This window comes from Staurois parvus, unplaced genomic scaffold (genome assembly GCF_062004578.1).
Source record: "Staurois parvus isolate SC_StPar_1 unplaced genomic scaffold, SC_StPar_1.0 ptg001134l, whole genome shotgun sequence".
NCBI lineage: Eukaryota > Metazoa > Chordata > Amphibia > Anura > Ranidae > Staurois > Staurois parvus.
This window is the reverse complement of record NW_028318930.1, coordinates 223,921-247,912: the sequence shown is the minus strand read 5'-3', so window position 1 is coordinate 247,912 and position 23,992 is coordinate 223,921. Positions and strand designations below refer to the sequence as shown.

Here is a 23,992-nt window from a genome sequence, read left to right as displayed (position 1 = left end):
AAGGGGTTAAATAGCAACCTTTCGTGATACAGAGTGCCCAAGCAGACCACACGTCATCCAGTCAGTTAATAAACCCTCCCCTGTGTTCTGTCAGGTTTCTTACAGCAGTTGTCAGCATCATTCTCCCTATACCGCTCCTCTGACAAACTTTTTCCACGTTCGGGAAGAAGCAGGAGCCATGAACTAGAACGTAGTCGTTGATAGGCCACTGGTAATCGTGGTCGGCCGCTCCGCAATTCCTCTCACGGCATTGTGGGATGAAATAAGATGTAGGCAGAGGAGAGCGAGAGGAAAATGCCTGCAGTGCTGGGGAGGGCGCGGCTTCCACCAATAGCGACGGCGGTTGGTTGAGCCACTGCAGGGGGAGGAGCTGCTATTTCACAGGGACGCCGAGTGTCAGAGCGCTAGTCAAGTCTGGAGAGAGATACAGCGAGCTGAGGGGGCTTCTCTACACTGTGATAGGTAAGCGGGCTGCACAGGCTGGGGGGAGTGCGAGCCTTCTGGACACTGCTTTGCACCCGTTGTACAGTGGGCCTTTCTGGAGGCTTCCTATGGTAGCAGCTAGGCGGCGACTCGTATGGCGTGTATAGAGTGAGGTGGGTGGGTGTCCTGGTCGGGGCCGTGTTAGCGTTACGCTGCAGACCTACATTGGGGTGACTAGGGGCCTCATGGTTAGCCTGGACCTGTGCACTGTTAAAGGGCATGGATACTGACGGCCCATCACTGCTCAGCCCAACCTCCAGCACTCTGTTCCTGAGATTGGGTCTATTATTCCATACTACATGTCACCATTTCCTAATGGCCATATTCTGAGCAGCCATGTTTTGCACATGGGTATTTCATTATAATTTGGTGTCTCAATGGATGGTTGCTTGTGCATGCTCTCCTGTTATGTAATTTGGCTGTGCATGGGGTGGCCTAGGAGAGACACACAGCTGGTCTTCATATGGATGATGTTGCTGTGTTGTCCCAACAAACCTGTTGTTTGGGTGGGTCATGTGTATCCCATGGCCACATAAAACAGCTGCATCATCTCACGTTTCCTAGGTAGCCATACCTTTCCGTTCCTATCCACCAATGCCATTGGAGGGTCAGACCACCTTAACACCACTAGAGATGAAGCTGCTGTAGTCTTAGTCCACCTTACTACCAGTAGAGTTCATGGTAAGATGCTGCTGAGATACTGCCATGGCATATGCATCTGTCCCCCTGAACAGCAGTGGTGAGTTCATGGTAAGAAGCCTCTGAGACAAATGCCACTGTAGTCTCAGTCCACCAGTACAGTTCATGGTAAGAAGCTGCTGAGATACACATGCCATTGCTGTGTATCTGAACACCAGGTGAAAGGTCATGGTAAGAAGCTGCTGAGACAAATGCCACTGTAGTCTCAATCCACCAGTACAGTTCATGGTAAGCCTTTGAGACCAATGCCACTGTAGTCTCAATCCACCAGTAGTTTATGGTAAGAAGCTGCTGAGGTACTGCAATGGCATATGTATCTGTCCCCCTGAACACCAGTGGAGAGTTCATGGTAAGCTGCTGAGACAAATGCCACTAGTCTCAATCCATCTTGCTACCAGTAGAGTTCATGGTAAGAAGGTGCTGCAATACACATGCAGTGTATCTGTGCCCCTGAACACCAGTTCATGGTAAGAAACCACTGAGACAAATGCCATGGTAGTACCAATCCACCTTACTGCCAGTAGTTCATGGTAAAAAGCTGCTGGGACTAAGGCCCCTTTCCAGTTTTGCTCAGCAGGAGATCCGTCAGCTTATCCCCGGCTGAGCAGAGCTGCAGGATGACCGGTGCATTCTGCTTATGCAAAACTGACACAGCAGGCTCTCCTATGGGTAGTCCAGTATAAACAAACTGGCTGTCCATTTACCCCCAACTCCACTTTGATCCAGCCACACAGAGGGGAATGGAACCTCATTCTATTTGATTTTGCTGGATAGGAGGTAATTGCGTGTAAAGAGATGTTTACACCTGACTGCCCATAGGAGAATGAAAGGTCCACCTGAAGAACGAACAGGTGGACCTGACCCTGGACTGTCCATGTGAAAGGGGTCAAATGCCATTGTAATGTCAGGCCATCTTAAGGTAGAACCCTAAACAGGAAGTTCTGCTTTTAAGAATCCACCCCCCCCCCCCCCCCCCCGACCTTATCGAAGGTTTGTTTTTGTGGGAGAGAGTAGGTATCTTGTTTCGGCAGGTACCCGCTCCAACTTCTGCTGGAATTGCCACCCTAGACTATTCCACTGGAAGTTATTCCCTCTGCCCGCAACCTCTTGGGACACGTCAAATGTCGCGACAAGAGCCTGCGGGACCGTTCAGAGTGCAGTGCGACTCCTACAAGGAGTCAGCTGGTTTCCCACACTAAATGTGCCAGGGACCCAAAGACTGGCAAAGAACCGTCCAAGGTGAGGACAGCGCTGGATCTCTGAACAGGTAAGCATCCTTTTTTATTAGAAGACATCAGCTACAGTATTTGTAGCTGGTGACTTTTAATTTTTTCTTTCTAGATATTGAAGATCCTGTTTACTACCAGTGACGAGTTTACAGTAAGTGATTTTCTGCACTTTCAGTTCTATTGTTCTAGTGCTCACTCCACAACATCAGAAGTGGCTTTGAACATAGTATAATCGCCAATTGTAAACTGACATGAAGTCTCACTTTTTTTTTTCTGCACCCATATTTCAACATTGGCTGTATAAAACCAGTTCACATGGAAGCTTAGTGCATTAGTTCATGTCCAACCATAGCTGTCAGCACTTTTCTGTGGTCACCAGACTAACATCTGCTCAACACCACTTATGTTTAACTATAAGTGTTGCCAAAACAAGCTACTGTGTTGCCTCCAGGATATATTTTTCAGCAGCTGCTTTCCAGTTATCCTCCCTGTTGGCTTGAGCTGTAGTGTTATGGGATACAAGTATTGCATGGTAAAATATATCTATTCTGTGGGATGCGGTTTTGTTAAACTAACTTTGCACTATTTAGGTTCATTTGTGATCTCGTGCAATTCTTTTGCACTGAAGGTCACATTAGCCCCCGGTCACTTCGGGTGCGACTTGCATATTGTATGCCAAGTCGCACCCTATTGTGTGCTATTAGATCAAATCGGTGTGGTTCTGTCTTGGAGCCACACTGATTTCTAAAGTGGTACATGCACTACTTTTTGTTGCAATTTGTATAGACCTCTGTGTCAAATGTCTTGCAATTTGCAGCAGAAATTGGCAGGTCATGCGATTTCAAAATCCCCCCCCCCCCCCCAACTCGCGCGCCTTCACTGTAAGTCGCATGATTTCAAAATCTGCTTTGATGTGACCAGGGTGTGTGATTAGTATTGAAATGTATCTGATGAAGTTTGCCTGTTAAATTGTATCTAACATGTTGCTGACAGTCATTTTGCAAGGTGGTTACAAATATCAGCTGTGCTGTAGCTGATTGAACTTATGATGAGCATGTCTTTGTACCTTGACCAGTGTTGAGTTGTGTTTTGGCTGTGTGGGTGGGTTTTTGTCCAAGTTCCTAGAAAAATGGTCGAAATTAATCACACTTGAGATGCATTTTCAGTGGCGTGTACTGCATACCTAGAGTAGCAAAGGTGTTTCATAAGTGATTTAGTGCCTGCAGTCAGTGTAGGCTACACTAAAATGTATAGCGGGTCATTTCTGTAATCTTGTTGGCAGTATTCAAACTAGATTGTTTACCTTTGGAATACTACATTAATTTGCCAGCCTCTTTCCCATAGAATGTGTACCTATCTGTTCCCTGCAAGTCTTAACTGCTGTCAAGAACTGGGAAGGTGTGCCCAAAAGCTAACCTTTTTTACTCCTCTGTTCTAGGTACATTATGTCTGACAGAAAGGCTGTGATCAAGAATGCTGACATGTCTGAGGACATGCAGCAGGATGCTGTGGACTGTGCCACACAAGCTATGGAGAAATACAACATTGAGAAAGACATTGCTGCCTATATCAAAAAGGTATATTACACATTTTTTTGAATAGTGGGTAACGAGTTGCAATTTTTTTTTTTTTTTTGTGGCATCACATGATCTGGAGGTTCAGAGAAGACCATTATCATGTATTGCTTAGTTACATAATTTTAGGTGGGGTTTTTTTTTTTTTTTTACTACTGGAAACTACTAAATGCATCATGGTGTGCTTTGGGTGTTTTTATGCTGCATTTTCCATTGATCTTAATGGGGAGGTCTGGCTCGCAGTCTCGGCTCCAATTCATCCCAAAGGTGTACTATCTGGTTGAGGTCAGGACTCTGTGCAGGCCAGTCATGTTCCTCCACCCCAAACTCATTCATCCATGTCTTTATGGACTTTGATCTTTGCACTGGTGCACAGTTCTGTTGGAACAGGGAAGGGGCCATCCTCAAACTGTTCCCACAAAGTTTGGAGCATGAAAGTGTCCAAAATGTCTTGGTATGCTGACTCCTTAAGCGTTCCCTTCACTGGAAGTGAGGGGCCAAGCCCAACCCCTGAAAAACAACCCCACACCATTTCTCCCCCCCCCCCCCAAACTTTACACTTGCCACAATGCAGTCAGGCAAGTACTGTTCTGGCAACTGCCAGACCCAGACATGTCCACTTGATTGCCAGACAGAGAAGCATGATTGGTCACTGCAGAGAACACGTCTCCACTGCTCTAGAGTCCAGTGGCGGTGTGCTTTACAACACTGCATCAGATGCTTTGCATTGCACATTGATTGGCCATGGAAACCGAAGCTCTCTACATACTATTTGTGCTATTTTTAAGACCACATGAAGTTTTTGGAGGCCTTTAGTTTATTCTGCAGGTAGGTGGTGGCTTGTGCGCAATGTGTTTAGCATGTGTTGATCCTGCTCCATTTTACGTGGCCTACCACTATGTGGCTGAGTTGCTGTTCCAAGTTGCTTTCACTTTGTTATAATACCACTAACAGTTGACTGTGGAATATTTAGTAGCAAGGAAATACCATGGATGGACTTATTGCACAGGTGGCAACCTATCACAGTACCATGCTTGAATTCACTGAGCTCCTGAGAGCGACCCATTCTTTTGCAGATGTTTGTAGAAGCAGTCTGAATGCTGAGGTGCTTGATTTTATACACCTGTGGCCATGGAGGTGATCGGAACACCAGAATCCAATGATTTGGAGGGGTGTCCTATTACATTTGGCGTGTGTTTGATCTAAAAATCAATGTGAAAGCTGCCTTAAAGATTACTTTAAGAATTGTATGACTTTGCATCTTGTGCCCCTCAGTTCTTGGCATATATTGGTTGCACCAGTAATGTAACTTTCCCTTTGCATTTATGTTACTTTTTCTTTCTCTTGCAGGAATTTGACAAGAAATACAACCCAACTTGGCACTGCATTGTTGGCAGAAACTTTGGCAGCTATGTAACACATGAGACAAAACACTTCATCTATTTCTATTTGGGCCAGGTTGCAATTCTTCTCTTCAAGTCTGGCTAGAAAAAGGCACAATGGAAATTATGGACTGTAATGCACTGATGGCTGGAGCCAGGATCCCCTCTAACATGGCTGAGCAGCTGCATGGACTGTATACTATATTTAATGTGTATATGTTGCAGTAAAATGACTTTTGTTTAGTTGCCTGGAGACAAGGCGGCTTTATTTTGTTACTGCTTTTTTTTTCTTTTTTCCTTTCCCCTTCTTGTTGTAATGCACTTGGGGAAACTGTAAATGCTTTTCAATGGCCTTTAAATGGGAAGAAAATAAACTATACTACATCAAACATGCTAGTGATACTTAAACTTTTTTTTTGTTCCCCCCCCCCCCCCCCCCCCCCTTTGAAAAACTAAACCTTTCATTAAGTTCATGAAATGTACTTGTGATACCAGGATAGCCTGTGCTGATGTAAGTTAAGTAGTTGTAAACTGCTCTCCACCCAAAACTTCAGATATTGTTTTAACAGGATTGCAGAAAGGATATATATGGAATTTTGTCAAATTTTTCCCTGTAAGTGACCAATGCTCTGACTGAACTGGCACATATTCAATTCTAAGAGCATTGTGTCCTGTTTACTTGATATATGCAGCATGGGATAGGAATTTTGTGTTTAATTCCTGTTGTGTCCTCTGTTCCATAAAGGAAAAAAAGAATGACATGAAACACTTGCCACATAGTATTTTCATGTGTTGTGTGTGTGGTGTGTTTTTTTTTTTTTTTTTTTTTTTGTGTAAGGTCAGGTTTAACTTCAGTGTGTGTCAGTCAAGTAGGGCTACCAGCTCCAATAGGGTTCCTGTTTTACAGAGATTTTGGAGTTGCTGCCAGAAAACTGAGGCACAAATTATTCAAACCTTATTCTACTGGAACAGTGCAACCAATTTTTTTATATGTATTTTACTTTTAAGCAGGGATGAGTTGGCAACCTCTTGATCTCAAGTCAATACAGCAGTTACCCTCATCCCTCCACAACTTATTCTTGTAACCCCCCCCCTTTCCACCAAGGTGGTTGTAAAGGTGTGCAGCTCAGGAGCAAGCTTGCTTGAGTGCCCCCATAGCTGCTTGCTTTGATGGCAGGAACTACTATATGTAAAAACCACTGCACAAAGCAGGTAAGTGTTTTGGGGACACTTTAATTTTAGAACACCTGTAGTGAGTTTGGTGATAATGGGTGGAAGCGTAGAATCTCCAGCTGATAAAACTTGTTGCTGGACATTTCTGGCATTCAGTAATGTATCTGACTCAATACTTGTGTTCTTGGGAGTAGAGGGTAGACTTTCAGAGGAAGTTGCTACAGCAAACTATTTTAGCAACCTGCATCTATAATAGTCTTGCACTCAAAAGCTTTGCCTCTGAATCAATAACCCTTATGTTGTATCTAATTGCAGATGCATGGCAACAGCAGCCAGTCTCTAATAGTAACATGGTTGCATATGTATAATTCTTCATAATGGAAGCTGAACATGTCAGTTCTGAATACGGTTGATTAATACTATGATCTAGGGTTCCTATCTTGTGGAGAAAAAAAAAAAAGTTTGTATAGCAAGCTTCAGGTAGCTTTTTTTTTTTTTTTTTTTTTTTTTTTTTTTGAAGCCTGTAAATTACCTTTCAGCTCCAGTTTGGGGATACAGGAGTGCTGGCTGTCATTCTAGAACATTATTAGGCTTTGTAATGACATTTTTAAACCAGTGGCTAAAGTGCCAGAACTCTCCTATTTACTTCCCCCCCTTCCCCCCCCCCCCCCTTCCCCACTGGAAAGAAGGGGTTGGGGAAGCCCGTGTGCATTAGAACTTTATAAGATGTGGGGATAAGTAGAGCTGAAGGGAAATGCTAGGTGTATAGCTCTCTGCACTGGAACAAGCATTCTGCCGTTTGAAATTCAAACTTCTGGTCTGCAAGTTTGGCAACTAGTAAAACAGACTGTGTATATATCTTGATGGGACTGGCAGTGCATATAGTTGTGTAACTGCAAATATGAATGTGAAACCGGTTCTCTTCAATTTGAGCCTTTGCCTATCTTACCACAAGCTTTTAGCAGCGTTGTGGCAGGGGGGGGGAAAAAACTCACTGCCAGTGCATCCTAGAGCAGTGGTGTTTTGGCTTGAGCATTTTTATTCTGGCCAGTGGAATTAATGCCCAAATGCTTGGCGTGGGTAAATGTCAGTGCCAGACTTTATTGCCACAACACTGCTGTCAGGAAAAGTTTTCTAGCGGAGTGTTTAAAAATTAAAAAAAAAAAAAAAAAAAAACTGTATGCATGAGGCCTTAACTATAACATTTTTCTCTAGTCCTAAACAGACTGGACTGCAGTTACTTTTTTAAAGGTGTAACAGCTGTCTAGGTGGCTTATTAAAATAGTGATTGTAAGTGCTGTAAATATTTGGTTTGTAGATCAACAATATACATAGCCTGTCAAAAAAACAAACCGCAAACCGGCAAGTTTAATCTAGTATTGCTTTTACAAACACTTAAACCAGGACATTGTTTTGCGTGGAAACTTTTTTTTTTTTTTTTTTTTTTTTTTTTTTTTTTCTCTATCAAATGCACCATACCAAAAGTGTACATGTATCAATGAGTATTTGATGTCACATTTTCCTCTTATTTTTCTTATGAGAAAAATATTGGGGCTCTGTCCCAGAACTATCATGTAGGAAACAAGTGTCAGAATAAAGCTGGACATTGTCATACTACATGTCATTGATTAAAGGTATTGAAGCCAAAGGAATTAACATTTTCAGAAAAGTTACTAAATTGCAGCCCTATGTATTTTTGATGGGTTTATATTACAGGGTTATGCTATTTAGGTCCACTATAAGTGGGCATTGCTCTAAGATTACTTAACCCAATATGAAGGAAAAATTTAAATTGCTGTGTTTGTTCATCCCTGCTTGGTGCAATAGCTAACTTGACTTTATAATAAGCAGGTAGGGTTTTTGTTTGTGGTTTTTTTTTTGTTTTTTAAGTCAAGCAAGTATGTCTTTGAACGAGTGATTGATTTTATTTGTTGATTTCGTGTCTATGATTATTGTTAGTGATATTCAAACTGGTTATATCTATAGCCAGGGAAAGCAAAATTTCTATGGTAGTCTTGGGCATGGATGGAGAAATCTCCACTGCCAGCTATTGTATTCAAGCAACCTTGGTTGCCTGAATACCCCAACTTTGACCATATCCAATAGGATGTAGTTACTGTTTGACAATGTTCCACTAGTCTCCTTTTGAATCAGTTTGTCGAGCCAAAGTGGTGCCACCAGGACCACCAACAGCTTGAATTGTGACCAAATGTGTACAGCTAGCTCAAGTAATATAATTTTTGTGCACCCTTTTTATTTTCTCATGACGTGACAAGTTTTGGAGAGGTTTACATCTGTTTTTTTTTGTTTTGTGTAGTGTAGTGCGGTTCAGTTCATTTTAGAACTGCTTGATTAATGGTGTGACAATGAGGTTGATGTACTAAAAGAATAGACTGTTTACTTTGCAAAGCAAATGGATAAAGTGAACCTGTTTGCATTAAAAAAATAAACTGCTTTTTCTAGGTTGTTTGAAGTAAATCCAGCTTCACTTTATTTACCAAGCTCAGTGAACATCCACTGCTCTTACTAAATCAAACCCCAGTTATGTGATAAAGCAGCATACACACAGTGGTTCATATTCTTTATGCCACATTTGGGGAGTCATTTTATGGAGTAATTTCTATTTATTAATGTTTAGCAAACCTTTTATTTTGAACACCCAATTGGCCTAGGGCAGTTACCAAAAAAAAATTCTTGGACCTGATTGGTGGAAATGGGTTAATTTCATCAGCATAGCAATCACTCATTTCATTTTTCTCTTCAAGTATGCACTGTCTATTGTGGTTAGATGTTAAAATTATCCTAGTGATAGTTTGTATCACACTGGTTTTAACACTTGCCACAGGAAAAAAAAATACTAAAAAAAACAATCTCTATAGCCCTCTACAGGGTGTTACCATCTGCTCTTCTCTGCCAACTACTGAATAATACTCATACTTGGTGTACAAAACATAACCATTGGGTCGACTTGGTACAGTCCTGTATGGTATTATGACAATACATAGTATGCAAGGCATGTACAAATTTACTTTTTTTTGTTCAAGGTCAATATTTTTTGATAGTTTAGCATTTAGCTTAAAAGAGTAACATGCCAGGCTATCCACAGGCTTGGAGAATTTGAAAAGACCAGTGATTTGTTTGTGTGCTGCTGACTTCCTACAAGCACTTCCTCTCTACGTATAAATTTATTTTAAGCTACTGTATGCCAAACTGTGGGTGTCCTTGCTTTTTTTTTTTTGGATAAACTGGCGCATGCATCCAGAACTCTTCCTGTTTTATGAACCTATCCATATTTATTTTACCTTACAAAAGGCTTGAAATGGACACCTTACATGTTAAAGGTACCTGCAGTGTATGTAAACTGACAGTATGTTAGCATACTAAATGTATTTTGTTTAGCAAATTGTTTTCAGTCTTGATTTGCAACAATGTTGTGCTTTATATTTTTTGAGATTAATGTGTATCTCACTGTGGGGGAAAAAATGTGACTTTTTTTTTTTCTGTGAATAGGCTAAATAAATTGAGGTAAAGTTCAATATTCATGGTGTGACTTCTTTCTGTGAAATCTACATCAGATAACGTTCTAAAGGCTCAAGGTTTTTTTTGTTTTTAAACTTGATGCATTCTATGCATTAAAAGATAAGTTCACCTTTTAGACCATGTTCCTGTTTTTAGGGTGGAACATGTAAAATGTTCCTATAGCAGCCACGACCACCGCCCCTCCCTCTGATAGTATGGGGAGACTTCTCCCATCTGTCAGATTTGAAAACAGTGTGGCCGTGCAGGGCTCTGCCTACATGGCTGCATCACTCATTCACAGAGTTCTGTGAATGAGTGCCTGCAAGTCCCAGCAGCTTTAGTGGCTGTCGGCTTGTAGTTGTCAATTAACTAATACACAGTGTGCTGGCAGCACAGGGGAAGGAAAACTATGAGGCTGCATGGCAGGAGCTCTCCCCTCTCTCCACGACTGGGACAGGGGCCACCTCCCCTGGAGGCTTTTCCTTACACACAGCGGGCTCTGCCATGGACAAAGCAATGGGATATTTTGTCTTGAGTCAGGGCAGCCAGGCAACCAGCCCTGAATATCCCTCTCTGTCCTCCCAGCCTCAGTATTCTGGGGACCCAATTATTCTGGCCCATTTTTCTGCCCTGATGGAGCAGAAAAAGATGAAAGGCAAATCGCATCTGAGCTTAAACAGGAATTCAAGGATCTGGGGATCGCATTCTAGAAAAAGATGGAAGGCGAATCACATCTGAGCTTAAAACAGGAATTGAAGGATCTGGGGGATTGCATTATTATAGATATTGGACGCCACAGTTGCCTGGTCAAATCAGAACACTAATGAGATTATCCATTTACATGCTTGCCTGGAAGAGGCCTTGGCCAAGATAAAGGATCTCCAGAACAGGTTGCTCAGACATAATTTTTGGATCTGTGGGCTGCCTGAATCCTGCACAGATAGACATGCTGCTGTTTTGGAACTTTTGTGCACCTTGCTTCACAGATGAAGCAGCTCGACACTTAGAACTGGATAAACTTCACAGGGCCCTCATAGCACAACGCCCTAATGGCCAGCCTAGGGATATCATTGTTAAACGCCATTTCTATGGGATAAAGGAAATGGTCATGCAGAAAGCTAGAGAGGGCCACAACATTCAAATTTGAGGTCATGATGTTCAAATTTTTGCAGACCTCTTGAAGCGGTGTTCATTTAAGCCTTTGCTGCAACCAGAACAGGGCATCAAATATCACTGTCAGTTCCCCTTCCGGTTGCAATTTTCATACTGTCAAAGTCACACCTCAATTTTCTCTGATGGGGAAGCTCTTCTTCAAGAGCTGGGCTTAATCATGACCATTCCATGGTCTTTCCCATGCTCCATGGATAGAAGCCACACAACACCTAGTGCTCCTCTGTCCCCCCTGTGGTGCAACACCAGGAGCCACTCCAGGCAACAGCTTTGACCACCCTGAGGAGGATAATCCTTTGGACACCTCAACCACTCATACTTATTTTATTGCCCGACGATATCCTCAGGGGTTTCACCCCCATTGTTTTGGTCCCCTTTTTTCTTTTGCTCTTAGGGTCCCCATCTCTGAGCACTTACAAGCTATTACCTTGGTGTGGCAGGATTTCACTGCTACACTCTCCCCTTTTTCTATGAGTCTTCACAGTCCACTAATTATTCATAATTTAATTCCTCTGGTTATCTCTTTAATCATAGAATGTTCCTAATGCAGACCTTTACTATTGGATTTTGCTTGGTCTGTTTAGTGATATTCAGCGCAGGCCTGATGTGTGAGCATGGCTCCCCCCTCTGACTCCATCGCTGCTGGTTTATTATTCGGCTCAGATGATACTCCTAGTGTATGGAGACACGACTGTCTTTTAATATTTTTTTGGGTATGCAGTGGCAGTCACTCCTGACTCCGGAAACTGACTCCCACCAAGTTGTACTTTTTTTATGTGTTACTCGTGCTACCTGTTTTTGTCCCTTCGGCCTCTCCCTTCTTAAGGGTGGTGCCTTCTTTTTCTTTTCCTCTTCCTTTCTTCTTTACTACTTATCTCTGGCTTGTCTGTCCCTCTTCGTTCATCTCAACCGGTTTCTGGGAGGTTCGTCTTCAGCAGCTCTTCCAAGGTAAGCTTGATTTTTTTTAACCTATTCACCAAGACTACTCATACACCCCTGAAACCAATTTTGGTTCTCTCCCACAATGCACAGGGCCTAAATTCCCCTGCCAAGTGCTGCAAGGCTTTTCACTATTATCACTCAGTGGGGGTTGATGTGGTGGTTCTACAGGAGATCCATTTTTTTCCAGCTGATTACAATCCCTCCTTTCTCCATAGCTGCTATCCCCAATTTTTTTCTGGCAAACGTACCCGATAAGACCCACAAAGTGACGATCTGTATATCGAAAAACCTCTACTTTTCACCACTCATTGTAATTAAGGACCTTAATGGGAGGTACTTGCTGGTGATGGGCGAGATTGAGGGAGCCAAGGTGACTTATGTCTCCTTTTATGCCCTTAAGGCTCCATTCACATCTAAGCGTAGCAGTTTTTAGCATTTTTTCCGTGCATATTTTACCACGATTTTTGCGCCTTTTCATAGAGTGTTTTTGAGCTTTGGCGTTTTTTTTATTAGCCAGCAGAGAAAAATATCGTCTATTGCATCATAATAATAAATGTTAAATAAATACACAAGTAAATAAAAATAATCATAAATAAATGCTATGTAATAATAAATAATAATTACCCATAACCTTAACCCCCTAACCCTTAAAAAAATATATAAAATTATTATTATTAATAATAAAAAACCACAAATAAATACAAATATTCATAAATAAATACTTGTAATAATAAATTAATAATAATCCATAGCCTTAACCCCCTAAAACCTAAAACTTTAACGGACAATTGAACAGTCATACCACGCTGCACCCAAATTAAATTTACTTCCCTTTTTCCCCACAAATTGAGCTTTCTTTTGGTGGTATTTGATCGCCTGTGCGGTTTTTATTTTTTGCGCTATGAAAAAAAAAGACCAACAATTTTGAGAAAAAAATGTTTTTTGACTTTTTGCTATTAACCGCTTCCCAACCGCCCTATAGCAGAAATACTGCTACAGAGAGCGGCACAGGTGCACAAAATCACGCATATATACGTGATTTTGCATTTGTGGGTAGGGGGCACACACCCCACCCACGCCGCCATTCATGGCTTTGGCTGTCAACCACGGGGTTCCGCCCGGTAATTACCGAGCATCTCCGATGGGGAGGAAGACTGTTTTGTTTACTAACAGTCTTCCTCCCTGTCAGCTTGGGCATACTGCTCAGGATGGCTGTGCACAGCACTGCCATCCCCATCAGTGTTTACAGTGAAGCACACCCCTGCCCCCTAGTAAAACATTCTCTACATATAGTTAACCCTTTTATCACCTCTCATGTTAACCCCTTCCTTCCCAGTGTTATTAGTACAGTGTCAGTGCTTTTTGTTAGCACTGATCACTGTATTGGTGTCACTGGGGAAGTCAGTGACGCCAAGTTAGTTTCTCCCCCCCCAGTGTCAGTATGTCCGCCCTGTCCCGCTAAAAGTCGCTGATCGCCGCCATTACTAGTAGAAAAAAAATCCCAGTATCTATACCACCATTTGTAAATGCTGTAACTTTCACATAAACCAATTAATTTACACATATTGGGATTTTTATTAACAAACAAACACATGTAGCAAAATACATTTTGGCCTACATTTATGACGAAATTAGATTTTTAAATTTTTTTACTGGACTTGTTTAATAGCAAGTCCAAAATATTGGTTCTTTTTCCTCAAAATTGTCAGTCTTTTTTTTTTTACAGCGCAAAAACTAAAAAACGCACAGGAGATCACATACCACTGAAAGAAAGCTCAATTCATGGAAAAAAATGGACGTAAATTTAATTTGGATGCAGCGTTGCCTGACAGCACAATTGTCAGTTGAAGTAACCCAGCGCCATAATGCAAAAAAATGGCCTGGTCAGTAAGGGGGTAAATCCTCAGGAGGGCAAGTGGTTAAACATATCTAGTAAAAAAATTAAAAAATTCAAATTTCATCATAAAGGTGCTGGGTGTGTTTTACTATAGGGCGGTGTCTGTGTGCTTCACTATAAGCACACTGCTTTGGATGGCTGTGCTGTGCACAGCCATCCAAACCAGTGTGCCTGAGCTGCCAAGGAGGAGAACTATTAGTAAACAAAACGGTTCTCCTGCCCGTCGGAAAATCCTCGGTAATCACCGGGTGCCGGCGAGTAATCACCGGCCGAGACCCAGTGATTGACAACTGCGAATGGTGGCGCTGGTAGGGCTTATGCAAGATCACGTATATATATATATGTGGTTTTGCGCACCCGTGCTGCCCTGTAGCAGTATTTCTGCTAAAGGGCAATCGGGAAGCGCTTAAAAAAGTTAAAAAACAACATCCACAACCAAGAACAACAACAACCCAAACCCTTTTTTCAAGGTTAGGGGTTAATCATTATTTATTTTACATTTATTTATTCATATATAATTACTATTGTTTTAAAAACATATTTTCATTTGAGCAGAAAATCATGCAAAACGCATGTTAAAAAAATCGCAAAACCGTGCCAATTGCGTGTTTCTATTCTATTCTGAGAATAAAAACACACCAAAAACATGCAAATCTGCCCAATTTGAGCTATAAAAGTAGCTGCAAAACTTTTTTGAGCTTCAGGCATTCTGCTTCAGGTGACTCAGAGTGGAGGTGTGAACCATCTCCATAGAGTAATATTGATTTTTTTCCCCGAGCGTTCTAGAGCTTAGAGATTCACGTTACAAAACGCTCAGGTGTGAATGGGGACTAATACTGATAAACTGTCTTTTTTGCAATTTAGCCTGCAGATGCTACCTCCGCATTTTGTCAGGTCTGTTTTCCTAGGGTGAGACTCCAACCTAGCTCTGGACTCATCTTTAGATAAATCTAGGCCCCCCCGGTTCACAGATTTTACATCCTTCTAGAATGGATACTAAATATGCACAGTTGTTACATCATTATGACTTAATTGATGTGTGGTGCGAATTCAACCCCACTAAGCGCAACTTTACCTACTATTCCCATGTACAATCCACATATTCTAGGATTGACCATATCTTCACTCCATCGCGGGATGTCAGACTTAGGTCCCCTGGTCTGACCATTCCCCTTGCCTTTCGTGAAATTGCAACTTCATTCTCGTGGAGATTAAACTAATCTCTTCTGAGCAGCCCTTCCATTTGTTTTGATGTAGAGGAAGAAATTCTCCATCAATGACCCCACTCAGACTTCTCCCCAAATCCAATTGGACGGAACATAAAGCCTCGGTAAGGGGCATCCTCATCCAGGTGGCAACTGGACTTAAAAAGAATGCTGATGAACTGCTTAAATGTAAAGAGATGAAACTGACTGCATTACTTAAAGAGCACAAACACAATCACCACCTTGACCTGTGGGATAAAATTGACTCCCACCGTTCAGAACTTAATCTATGCCTGTCGACTAAAGCAGAAAAATCGCTTCAGTGGACTGCCACTAAATTTTACCAACAGATTGACTGACCAGGGAAGCTGTTGGCTAGACAACTAACCCAGACTATTAATGCTGTCTGTCCCAAAATTGAGGAAGCCAGATTGCACCCTCACACAGAACCCTAAGGCTGTCCTCCAAGAGTTCTATTCTTATTATTATAAGTTGTAGGGGGACTCTAGCTCTGCATCTGCAACGGATTTTGAGGCGAATATCCCCATACCATCCCTTTCCACAACCCATAGGGACCTCTTAGAATGAGAGATCACTTCCGTGGACATTTTGGATGCTATTAAACATTCTAAACCCTCAAAAGCTCCTGGCCCAGATGACTTTACGATTTCCTATTACAAGAAATTTGCTCCCATTTTCCTTCCCCATTTAGTGTTATATTTTCAAGTGTTATGCTATACAATACTGTCAGGAATGGAGATTTTTTATTTATGTATTAATGGCATACATAAACCAACTCCATCAATTTTAAATATAAAAGTACAAAAACATAAATAAATAAATACAAAACTCAACCAAAGAACTGAAAAGTTCCAAAAAGTCCCTGGGGGAAGAAAAACAAACCAATAATAAACTTAGCCTTTATGGCTATAACTTAAAGTCCATCTCCTGAAAAGGAATCACATAACTATATACTTATATACAAGCAAATAAAAGGTCCCAATCCTGAAAGGGAACACTTAAACTTATATACACTATACACAATCTGTACACAAGGGCCTTTATGGCCAAGACCCCTGCAAAGGAAGGCACAGGAGAAATCCCCCAAAGGAGCCTTTATGGCCCAGCACACATAAACAATTTCCATACTAACTGCTGCTTGCAGCCTTTATGGCCCAAACCATACAGACCATCAACCGAATAACATAGCAGAATATATACACTGCAGGAGAAGGACTAAGGAACCCGCAGACCTTCCGCGTCTGACCCCTACAACCTACCAGAAAAGGCTACCAAAAAAAATCTGAAACGCAAAATCTAGGGAGTGAACAGAGACTGAAACCAGGGACAGATCCCACCACTCAAGATCAACAGACCGCAGCAACAGGCTTGATGTTCCTCCACGCCTCCATCCAAGTCCTGCCCCGCAGCCTGTCTTTCTCAAGACCCCAAATTTTCCCAACCTCACCAAGGATGTCACTCACCACCACCTGAACAGGGAGGACCTTCTGCCGAATGGAGACCTGACACCGTGCCATCCAAGTGTAATAGCGGGTCACTAAACTGACTAAGAATAAGGTGTCCAAATCAAAGCCCATGCGACGCTCGAATGCTCCATACACCCACTCCACATAAGACATGCGATGGAGGAAAGGAACACCTAGAGCCCCACCCACCTCTTTGTACACTTCCACGTTAAAGGGGCACTGAAGCAAGAAGTGGTCCATAGTCTCCACTTCACCCCCACACTCCGACCTCGGACAACCACGGTCATCCGGAGGACGGTACTTCAAGTTACCCCTCACGTAGAGCCTGCCATGGAAGGCGAGCCAGGTCTGGTCCCGCAACTTCAGGGGGATCTGCTCCAGATTTATCAAACACAAACCCTCCCTCAAAACATGGCCTGGGCAATCTCTCAAGGCCAGCGGTGCATGGAAAGCGGACACCACAATCCTCTCACCCAGGAGCCTCCTAGGGAGGGACCGGACCTCCTCTGCAGTCACATGCCACCGCCGGAGTAACTTCAGGCACGGGGCCACATAAGCCGGGAGCTTACCAGGCTTCTCACTGGCCCGCCACTCTCCCAACTGCGCAGAAAGAGTCCAAACCAGATCCGGAACAGTCCCACCCATGCAGGCGGTCTCTCTGCCAACATACTACCAAAGTTATGCTTCAAGAACATAAGAGAGAAAAAGACCACCGGGTTGACCATACCTAAGCCACCCTCCCGCCTGGATGAGTAGGTCACGTCCCCTTAACGAGGTTCAGCCGATTCCCCCATAACATCTGGAAGAAACAACTGTAGATCCTCGTATAAAGCGATTCTGGCAAGAGGCAAACAAAGCTGACATACAAAAAGACAGGGAGCAGGAAAGTCTTGATCAAATCAACCCTTTCCCTCAAGGAGAGCCGCCACCCCTTCCAGCATCTCACTTTGACCTCGGCATCCGACAGTTTGGTCTCCCAATTTAGCTTGCTGTAGTCAGCAGGGCCAAAATTGGTGCCCAAAACTTTGATGTTCGGTTGAGGCACCGGGAAGGTGTCCGGGAGTGAGAAGCTCTCACCCTCCCTGCCCATCCAGAGAACTTCACATTTGTCCTGATTGACCTTGGAACCCGATGCCTCGGCATACTGATCCATTACTGAAACCACCTCCTGCGCCTACTCTGGTCCAGAAATGAAAACAGAAACGTCATCAGCATAAGCCACAACTCTCAAAGGCAGATCTCCAGTGGCACCCACCGGCACCCCACTCACCGCCCCGCCATCTAGTCTCCTGACGAAGGGGTCGATGGCAAAGGCATAGAGCAAGGGACTCAGCGAGCACCCCTGGCGCACCCCAGATCCAACCTCAAAGGGCTGCCCAAACCAACCATTCACCAACATGAAGCTCTCAGCCCCTTGGTACAATGTCTTCAACCAGCCGATGAAACTCCCCTCCAAACCATACCGGTCCAGGAGATGCCAGAGGTACTTATGATCAACTCGATCAAAGGCCTTTGCCTGATCCACCGCCAGCAAGTACTTTCCCCATCCTTCAGCCTTACATCGCTCCAGAGCCTCCCGGAAAGCTAACACCGCTGTAAAAGTACTCCTGCCCTGAACCGAGCAATGCTGCTGATGAGAAAGTGTCTGCCACTGACGACAAGCGCCAGAACAAGATCTTCGCCAGAACCTTTCTATCGACATTGAGGAGGCTGATGGGGCGCCAGTTCTCAATAGCCGAAGGATCCTTACCCTTTGACAGGAGGATAACTGCAGACTGTCTCATGGAAGGAGGGAGAGATTCCTCATCCAGACAACTGTTATACACTTCCACGAGATGAGGTGCCAGGCAGGATTTAAAAGCCTTAAAAAATTCTGCTGTCAGACCGTCTGGCCCAGGAGTCTTTTTAATGGCCAGACTATCAATCGCTCTGGACACCTCTTCTGCAGTAATCTCCCCAGTCAAACTCGTCAGAGGGACATCACTGTCCAGACCAGGCGTGGATTCCAAAAAGCTCAACATCCCTGTCAGGTCAAGGTGCTTCTCACTCAGTAAATCCGTATAAAAGGACCTGGGGACCTCCAGAATCCCCGACCTGGATTTAGTCAGGGACCCCGTACTATCCCTCAGAGCAGAGATCGTCTTAACTGCTGCACTCTGTTTGCAATTCTGGAAAGGGTCGGGCGAGTAGTATTTCCCATAATCCCTCTCCAGAACCAAAGAGGCACGCCGATCATACTGGAGTTCCCTAGGGAGAAGCTTCACCTCCGAGATTGCCCCCGAATCTCCACCGCTAGAAACAAGGTGGTCGAACTTCCTCCGCAACCGCTGGTAGGCGTTATACTGTTTAAACTGCCGTCTCTTACCAATGGCCTTGAAAAGCCTGCTGATCCGCACTTTGGTGAGCTCCCACCAGACTTACTGCCGCAGAAATCCAGCACCGTCTCCTGCGCCTGAAAGAACTCCTCGAAAGATCGTCTCACCTCCTCGTCCTCCAGCAGAGACAAATTCATCCTCCAGATGCCCTTTCCTCTCAGCGGCATGTCTGAAATATTCAAGGTGACAGATAGCATAAGGTGATCGGAAAACTCCACCGCCCGACACTCAGGTGCCGAGAAGGCAGAGTTCTCCTTAAAAAAAAATCTGTCTATCCTACTCTAGCTATTACCTCTCCTATAAGTGAAACCCGTGCCGTCTGGGACACTTTGGATCCAAGCGTCAACCAGACCTGCCTCCCTGACTATAGCATTTAGAAAAACGCTATCATATCCCAGCCTGTCAGTGAAGCCTCTCCTGTTCTTGGGCCTAGTAATGGTGTTAAAATCACCTCCAAAGACTACCAGCCGGGATGTAAAGAGGTAAGGTTTAATCCTTGCAAAGAGGTTCTTCCTGTCCCACTTGGACTGTGGGCCAAAGATATTAATGAGATGGAGCTCTTGCCCCCTTATGAGAACATCCAGAATCAGACATCTTCCGATCTCTACTTCAATTATCCGCCGACATGTTACCATGCTGGTAAAAAGCACCGCAACTCCGCTGTAAGGCTCAGCCACAAGAGACCAGTAGGAGGGCCCACGCCTCCACTCACGCTTGGCCAGATGGACATCAGCCAAGGTGGGCAACCTGGTCTCCTGCAAAAAGAAAAAATATCAGCTTCCATCCCACTGATCAAAAATAAGGCTGTTTCTCTAGCACTTACAGACTTCAGGCTGGCAACATTAATAGTTGCCACCTTTATCGGAGCGGGAACTGCCATTAAGATAATTGAGAGGGACGTTTCTTAATCCTACTCTTGACTTTCTTGGCAGGGTCCCTCACTCTCTTAAGAGACCCCCCAGCATCCTCGTCCTCCATCGGGGAAGCGGGACCTGACCCCTCCTCCTCCCCCGACAAAGCCCCAAACCTATTCCCCAGGGCCACATCCCCCACCTCTAAAGAAGACACTGACCCCGCTGAGGACAAAACTGGTTTACTCCACCTACCCACCAGGGACCACCCCTCCTCCACCTGAGCCCCTACTGGAGCAGAACCTTGGGACTCCCGGGACTCCCTACCGGGCTTCCCACTCCGCCGCAGCGGCAAGAGCATGGGGGGAACAGACACTGAGGGACTAGACCTAGCCTCAACCATCCCGGCCCCTTTAGCAGCCTCCCTCAGCTGTTTCTTACTCCTGGGAGGAGGAACCGGCACACAAGGGGGAACAACAGGGGACTTCAAAGGGGTAGACGAAACAGGGGGGACAGAGACAGGAGGGGCCACAGAAACCTCCCCTTCCCTCACAAGGGCCGCCACAGCAACCGAAGCCGCTCTCTCCAATGCCGCCTCTGCCTCTTCAGCATCTATCCGATCCAACTCTGCTTCAGCTCCCCCACCGGAAGGTTGTGGAGGGCCTCCGGGCACTGGTTGTATAATTTCCTAGAAAAGCGGAAGAGGGAATGTGCTGGAGCACATTTCCAACCACCTTTAAGCGGACGATGGTCATCCACCCATCTGTCCATATTCCCCTCATCATTGATCTTCCCAAGGAGCCCCATCACATCCCCATATCTGCTTAGCCAGACCACAATATCTGATGCTGGGATGGATTCATTTCTCACCAGCACCGTTATTTTTTTAATCAGGGACTGGCGAGAGACAAGCCTCGGGGTTAGGCCCACCCACCTAAGGCTGGTGACAAAGGTGGCCTCATACCTCTGCCAAAAGAGGTCCAACAATTCTGGCCGCATGAAGGACACGTCATATTCTCCAGTACCAACTGGAGCAATAAATGCGAAAATATCCGTGGCACGGAAGCCCATTTTTAATATCCGGTCTATGACCTCTCTCCTGCTAAGGGGGGGCCTCCCCTGACCATTTAAGCTGAACAACATTTCGCCTTGCGGCGGAAGTGGGTAGGTTACCTGCCCTTGCCGATCCCACTGACCCCTGACCTCCCCTAACTGCAGCGGAGTAACTGAGCCCCGATCTAGCCCCAGGGGCACTCAACACCAAGGGGGCATGACCAGGGGAAGCCGCCACACCAGCAGCAGCAACTGAAGGGGCAGACGCAGATGAGCCATGACCTGGGGAAGCCCGGGGCTGGGGACCACCCATACCAGCAGGAGAACCCACCTGAGCCTGACACGCAGGAGCCTGGACCTGAGAACCTGGAGCCCCCTGAGGAGAAACCGGGGGACCTGCTAGTTGCACACCAGAGGCCATCATGCCCCCCAAAGGGGCGGGGCCTAGTGGGACCACCACCGAAGGGGAAACACCCTTTGCCAGGACTGTAGGGCTAACTTGCACCTCAGACAAATTTGCAGGCATTATACCCGCTACCCCAGTGTCCACAACCATCTCACCAACACACTCAGCAGAGTCCTTCTCCTTTTGTACAGACAGTGGCTCCCCTGCCTTTGCCAACACGTCCTTGGGGATGCGTTGCAGCATGACAAAGGCAGCATGCTCTTTCACCTCCGGCTTAGCCGGCTTGCGGGGGATGACAACACTTTCAGCTTCTTCCTCCGAGTCCTCGGACGTAAACCTGAAGTCGGCTCCACGCAGCTCCGCAACAGCCTCTGCCAGGAACCGCAATCCGCCCACCATCTCCGCCTCCTCCACCTGGGTCCCCCAATCCACAGGCAGCTGCCCAGGGGGGAGGAACTCTGATGATCCTGCGACCACGCTGTCTTCCATTTTAGGCGCCATTTTCTCTGAGGGTGCTGCGGGCTCAGCCTGCCCCTGCTCCTGCTCGCCTTCCACCGGCAACTCCCCCGACAATTCCTCCACCGAGGAGGCCTCCTCCACCGGACCCCGCATCGCCGCAACACTGCGGCTTCTTGCAGCCTTAAATCTCGCTTCGTTCAAATATTTTTCACTGAGGACGCCGCTCTTGCGCTGCAGCGTCGCCACATACCTCCCCTGCTGGGACACACATAATTCCAGTGCCTGCAGGCTTGGTTTCATGGCCTGCTGCTTTGTAGACCATACCAGGTCGTAGGATGACCGGAGCTTCTTTAGCTCCAGAGTCAGCTTCTGGAGCTTGGCTTCCTCCTTCTCTACTAACCTGGCCCGAGCGGCCACACGGTCCTGGTAGGCAGAGTAAACTTCCCCCTTCCTAGGGGCCGTTCCCAGGTCCTCTACTGGTGGAAAAGAGAGGCCGGTACTAGGCCCCTCCAGGACCTTCTCCTCGCTGGACCCAGGCCCAGGATCCGCCATCCTGCCTGGGCTGGGCAGGGCACTTTAGCCCCAGGCTTCTTGGGCCTACCTGGGGCTTAGCAGAGCACAGTCCAACACAGCCTCTCCACACGGTGTCAGGAATGGATTCACCACTGGTGGTGGGACTCACCTGCCGTGTGGGCTGCAGTACCAGGGCTGGCCAGCGGGTGCTCTCAGCAACCAGAAGCTCACTCCTGCAGTCAGCCATCAGCTGAAGCTGATTGCAGGAGGTGTATTTAAGCAGGACCAGGCCTGTGATCATGGCCTTGGTGTATGTTTCCCATGAGCCCCTGTACCTGGTATCCTGTGTTCCTGCCTATCTGCCTAGTTGCTGACCCTGCTTTGATCCTGACCTCTGCTGACCGTCTCCTGTTGAACCCCTGGCTTGCCTGACCATCCTTCTGCCTGATCCTCTGTACCGCGCTGCCTGTGAGTTACTGAACCCGGCTTGTGACCATGACTATTCTCTGCCTGCTCCTCCGGTACCTCACTGCCCGCACGTTGCTGACCTGGCCTGCCTGACTACGCCTGACGCTACCCAGACGATCCATCCATCCCGCACGGATCCAGTCACTACTGTCCAAACCTGCCAGCCCCTTCACATCAGGCTTTCCCCCGGTACATACCCTCGGCGGACCCCTCTACCACAGTTGGGTGCACTCAGGGGCCGCGACCTGGTCTCAGTCCTGCGTCAAGTCCATCCCCACCATCAGGGGCTCTGGTGAAAAGGCAAACTGGGGCTTAGACTCCGCGCCCTGGGGAATCCTGGTCTGTGGGTCACTAGAGATCCCGCCGGAGGGTGCCTGACAGTACCTTACGGCCCGCCTGACCATTTCACCTCTCCAGCCCTGACTACGCCTGTGTTCCTGAAGCCTGCTACTTCCCTGTGTCAGTCCACACATTTCTAATCACACCCCGTATCCCTAACAAATACACTCTGAGAAGGGGGCCTGATAGACATTGACTCCAATAAAGCCTATATCTATCTCCTCTCCAAACCAAATAAAGACCCCAGCGACATGACCAACTATAGACCAATCTCTTTAATTAACTCGGACTTGAAATTTTTGGCAAAAATGTATGCTACTTGTATGAATGATTTTATAGCTCGTTATATTCATCATGATCAGGTCGGGTTTGTCCCATATAGACAGGCATCAGATTAGATTTGTCGGGATATATACATCATTTAAATTCTCCACTCTTCATGGGATGGGGTCGGCTGCAAAAAGGTCTATTGCTTTCTCTGGAGATCAAAAAAAGAGCTTGACACACTATTATGGTTATATTTGTTTAAAATATTGTCCAAGTGGCATTTTTTTGCATTTTGTACAACAATCCTTCAGCCCAAATCCGCGTGAACGGTTATACTTCAGCACTCCTCTCGATTGTTTCTGCTACATGTCAGGGCTGCCTGCTCTCTCCCCTCCTGTTTATCATAGTGATGGAAACTCTAGCTATAGCCATTCAATCTCGCCCAGATGTGCTGGGGTTGGAGAGCGGGGGGCGTCCAGCATAAATGTGCGCTTTTTGCTT

At 45.6% G+C, this 23,992-nt stretch overlaps 1 protein-coding gene across 1 annotated transcript; it reads left to right on the top strand.

Annotated features, from left to right (window-relative positions):
* The first annotated feature begins 310 nt into the window (after positions 1–310).
* Positions 311–5,756, top strand: DYNLL2 (dynein light chain LC8-type 2). Its single transcript, XM_089659163.1, has 3 exons — positions 311–462; positions 3,850–3,988; positions 5,336–5,756. Exons 2-3 carry the CDS (start codon positions 3,857–3,859, stop codon positions 5,471–5,473), a joined length of 270 nt encoding a protein of 89 aa, XP_089515289.1. The 5' UTR covers positions 311–462; positions 3,850–3,856; the 3' UTR covers positions 5,474–5,756.
* Positions 5,757–23,992: the final 18,236 nt, after the last annotated feature.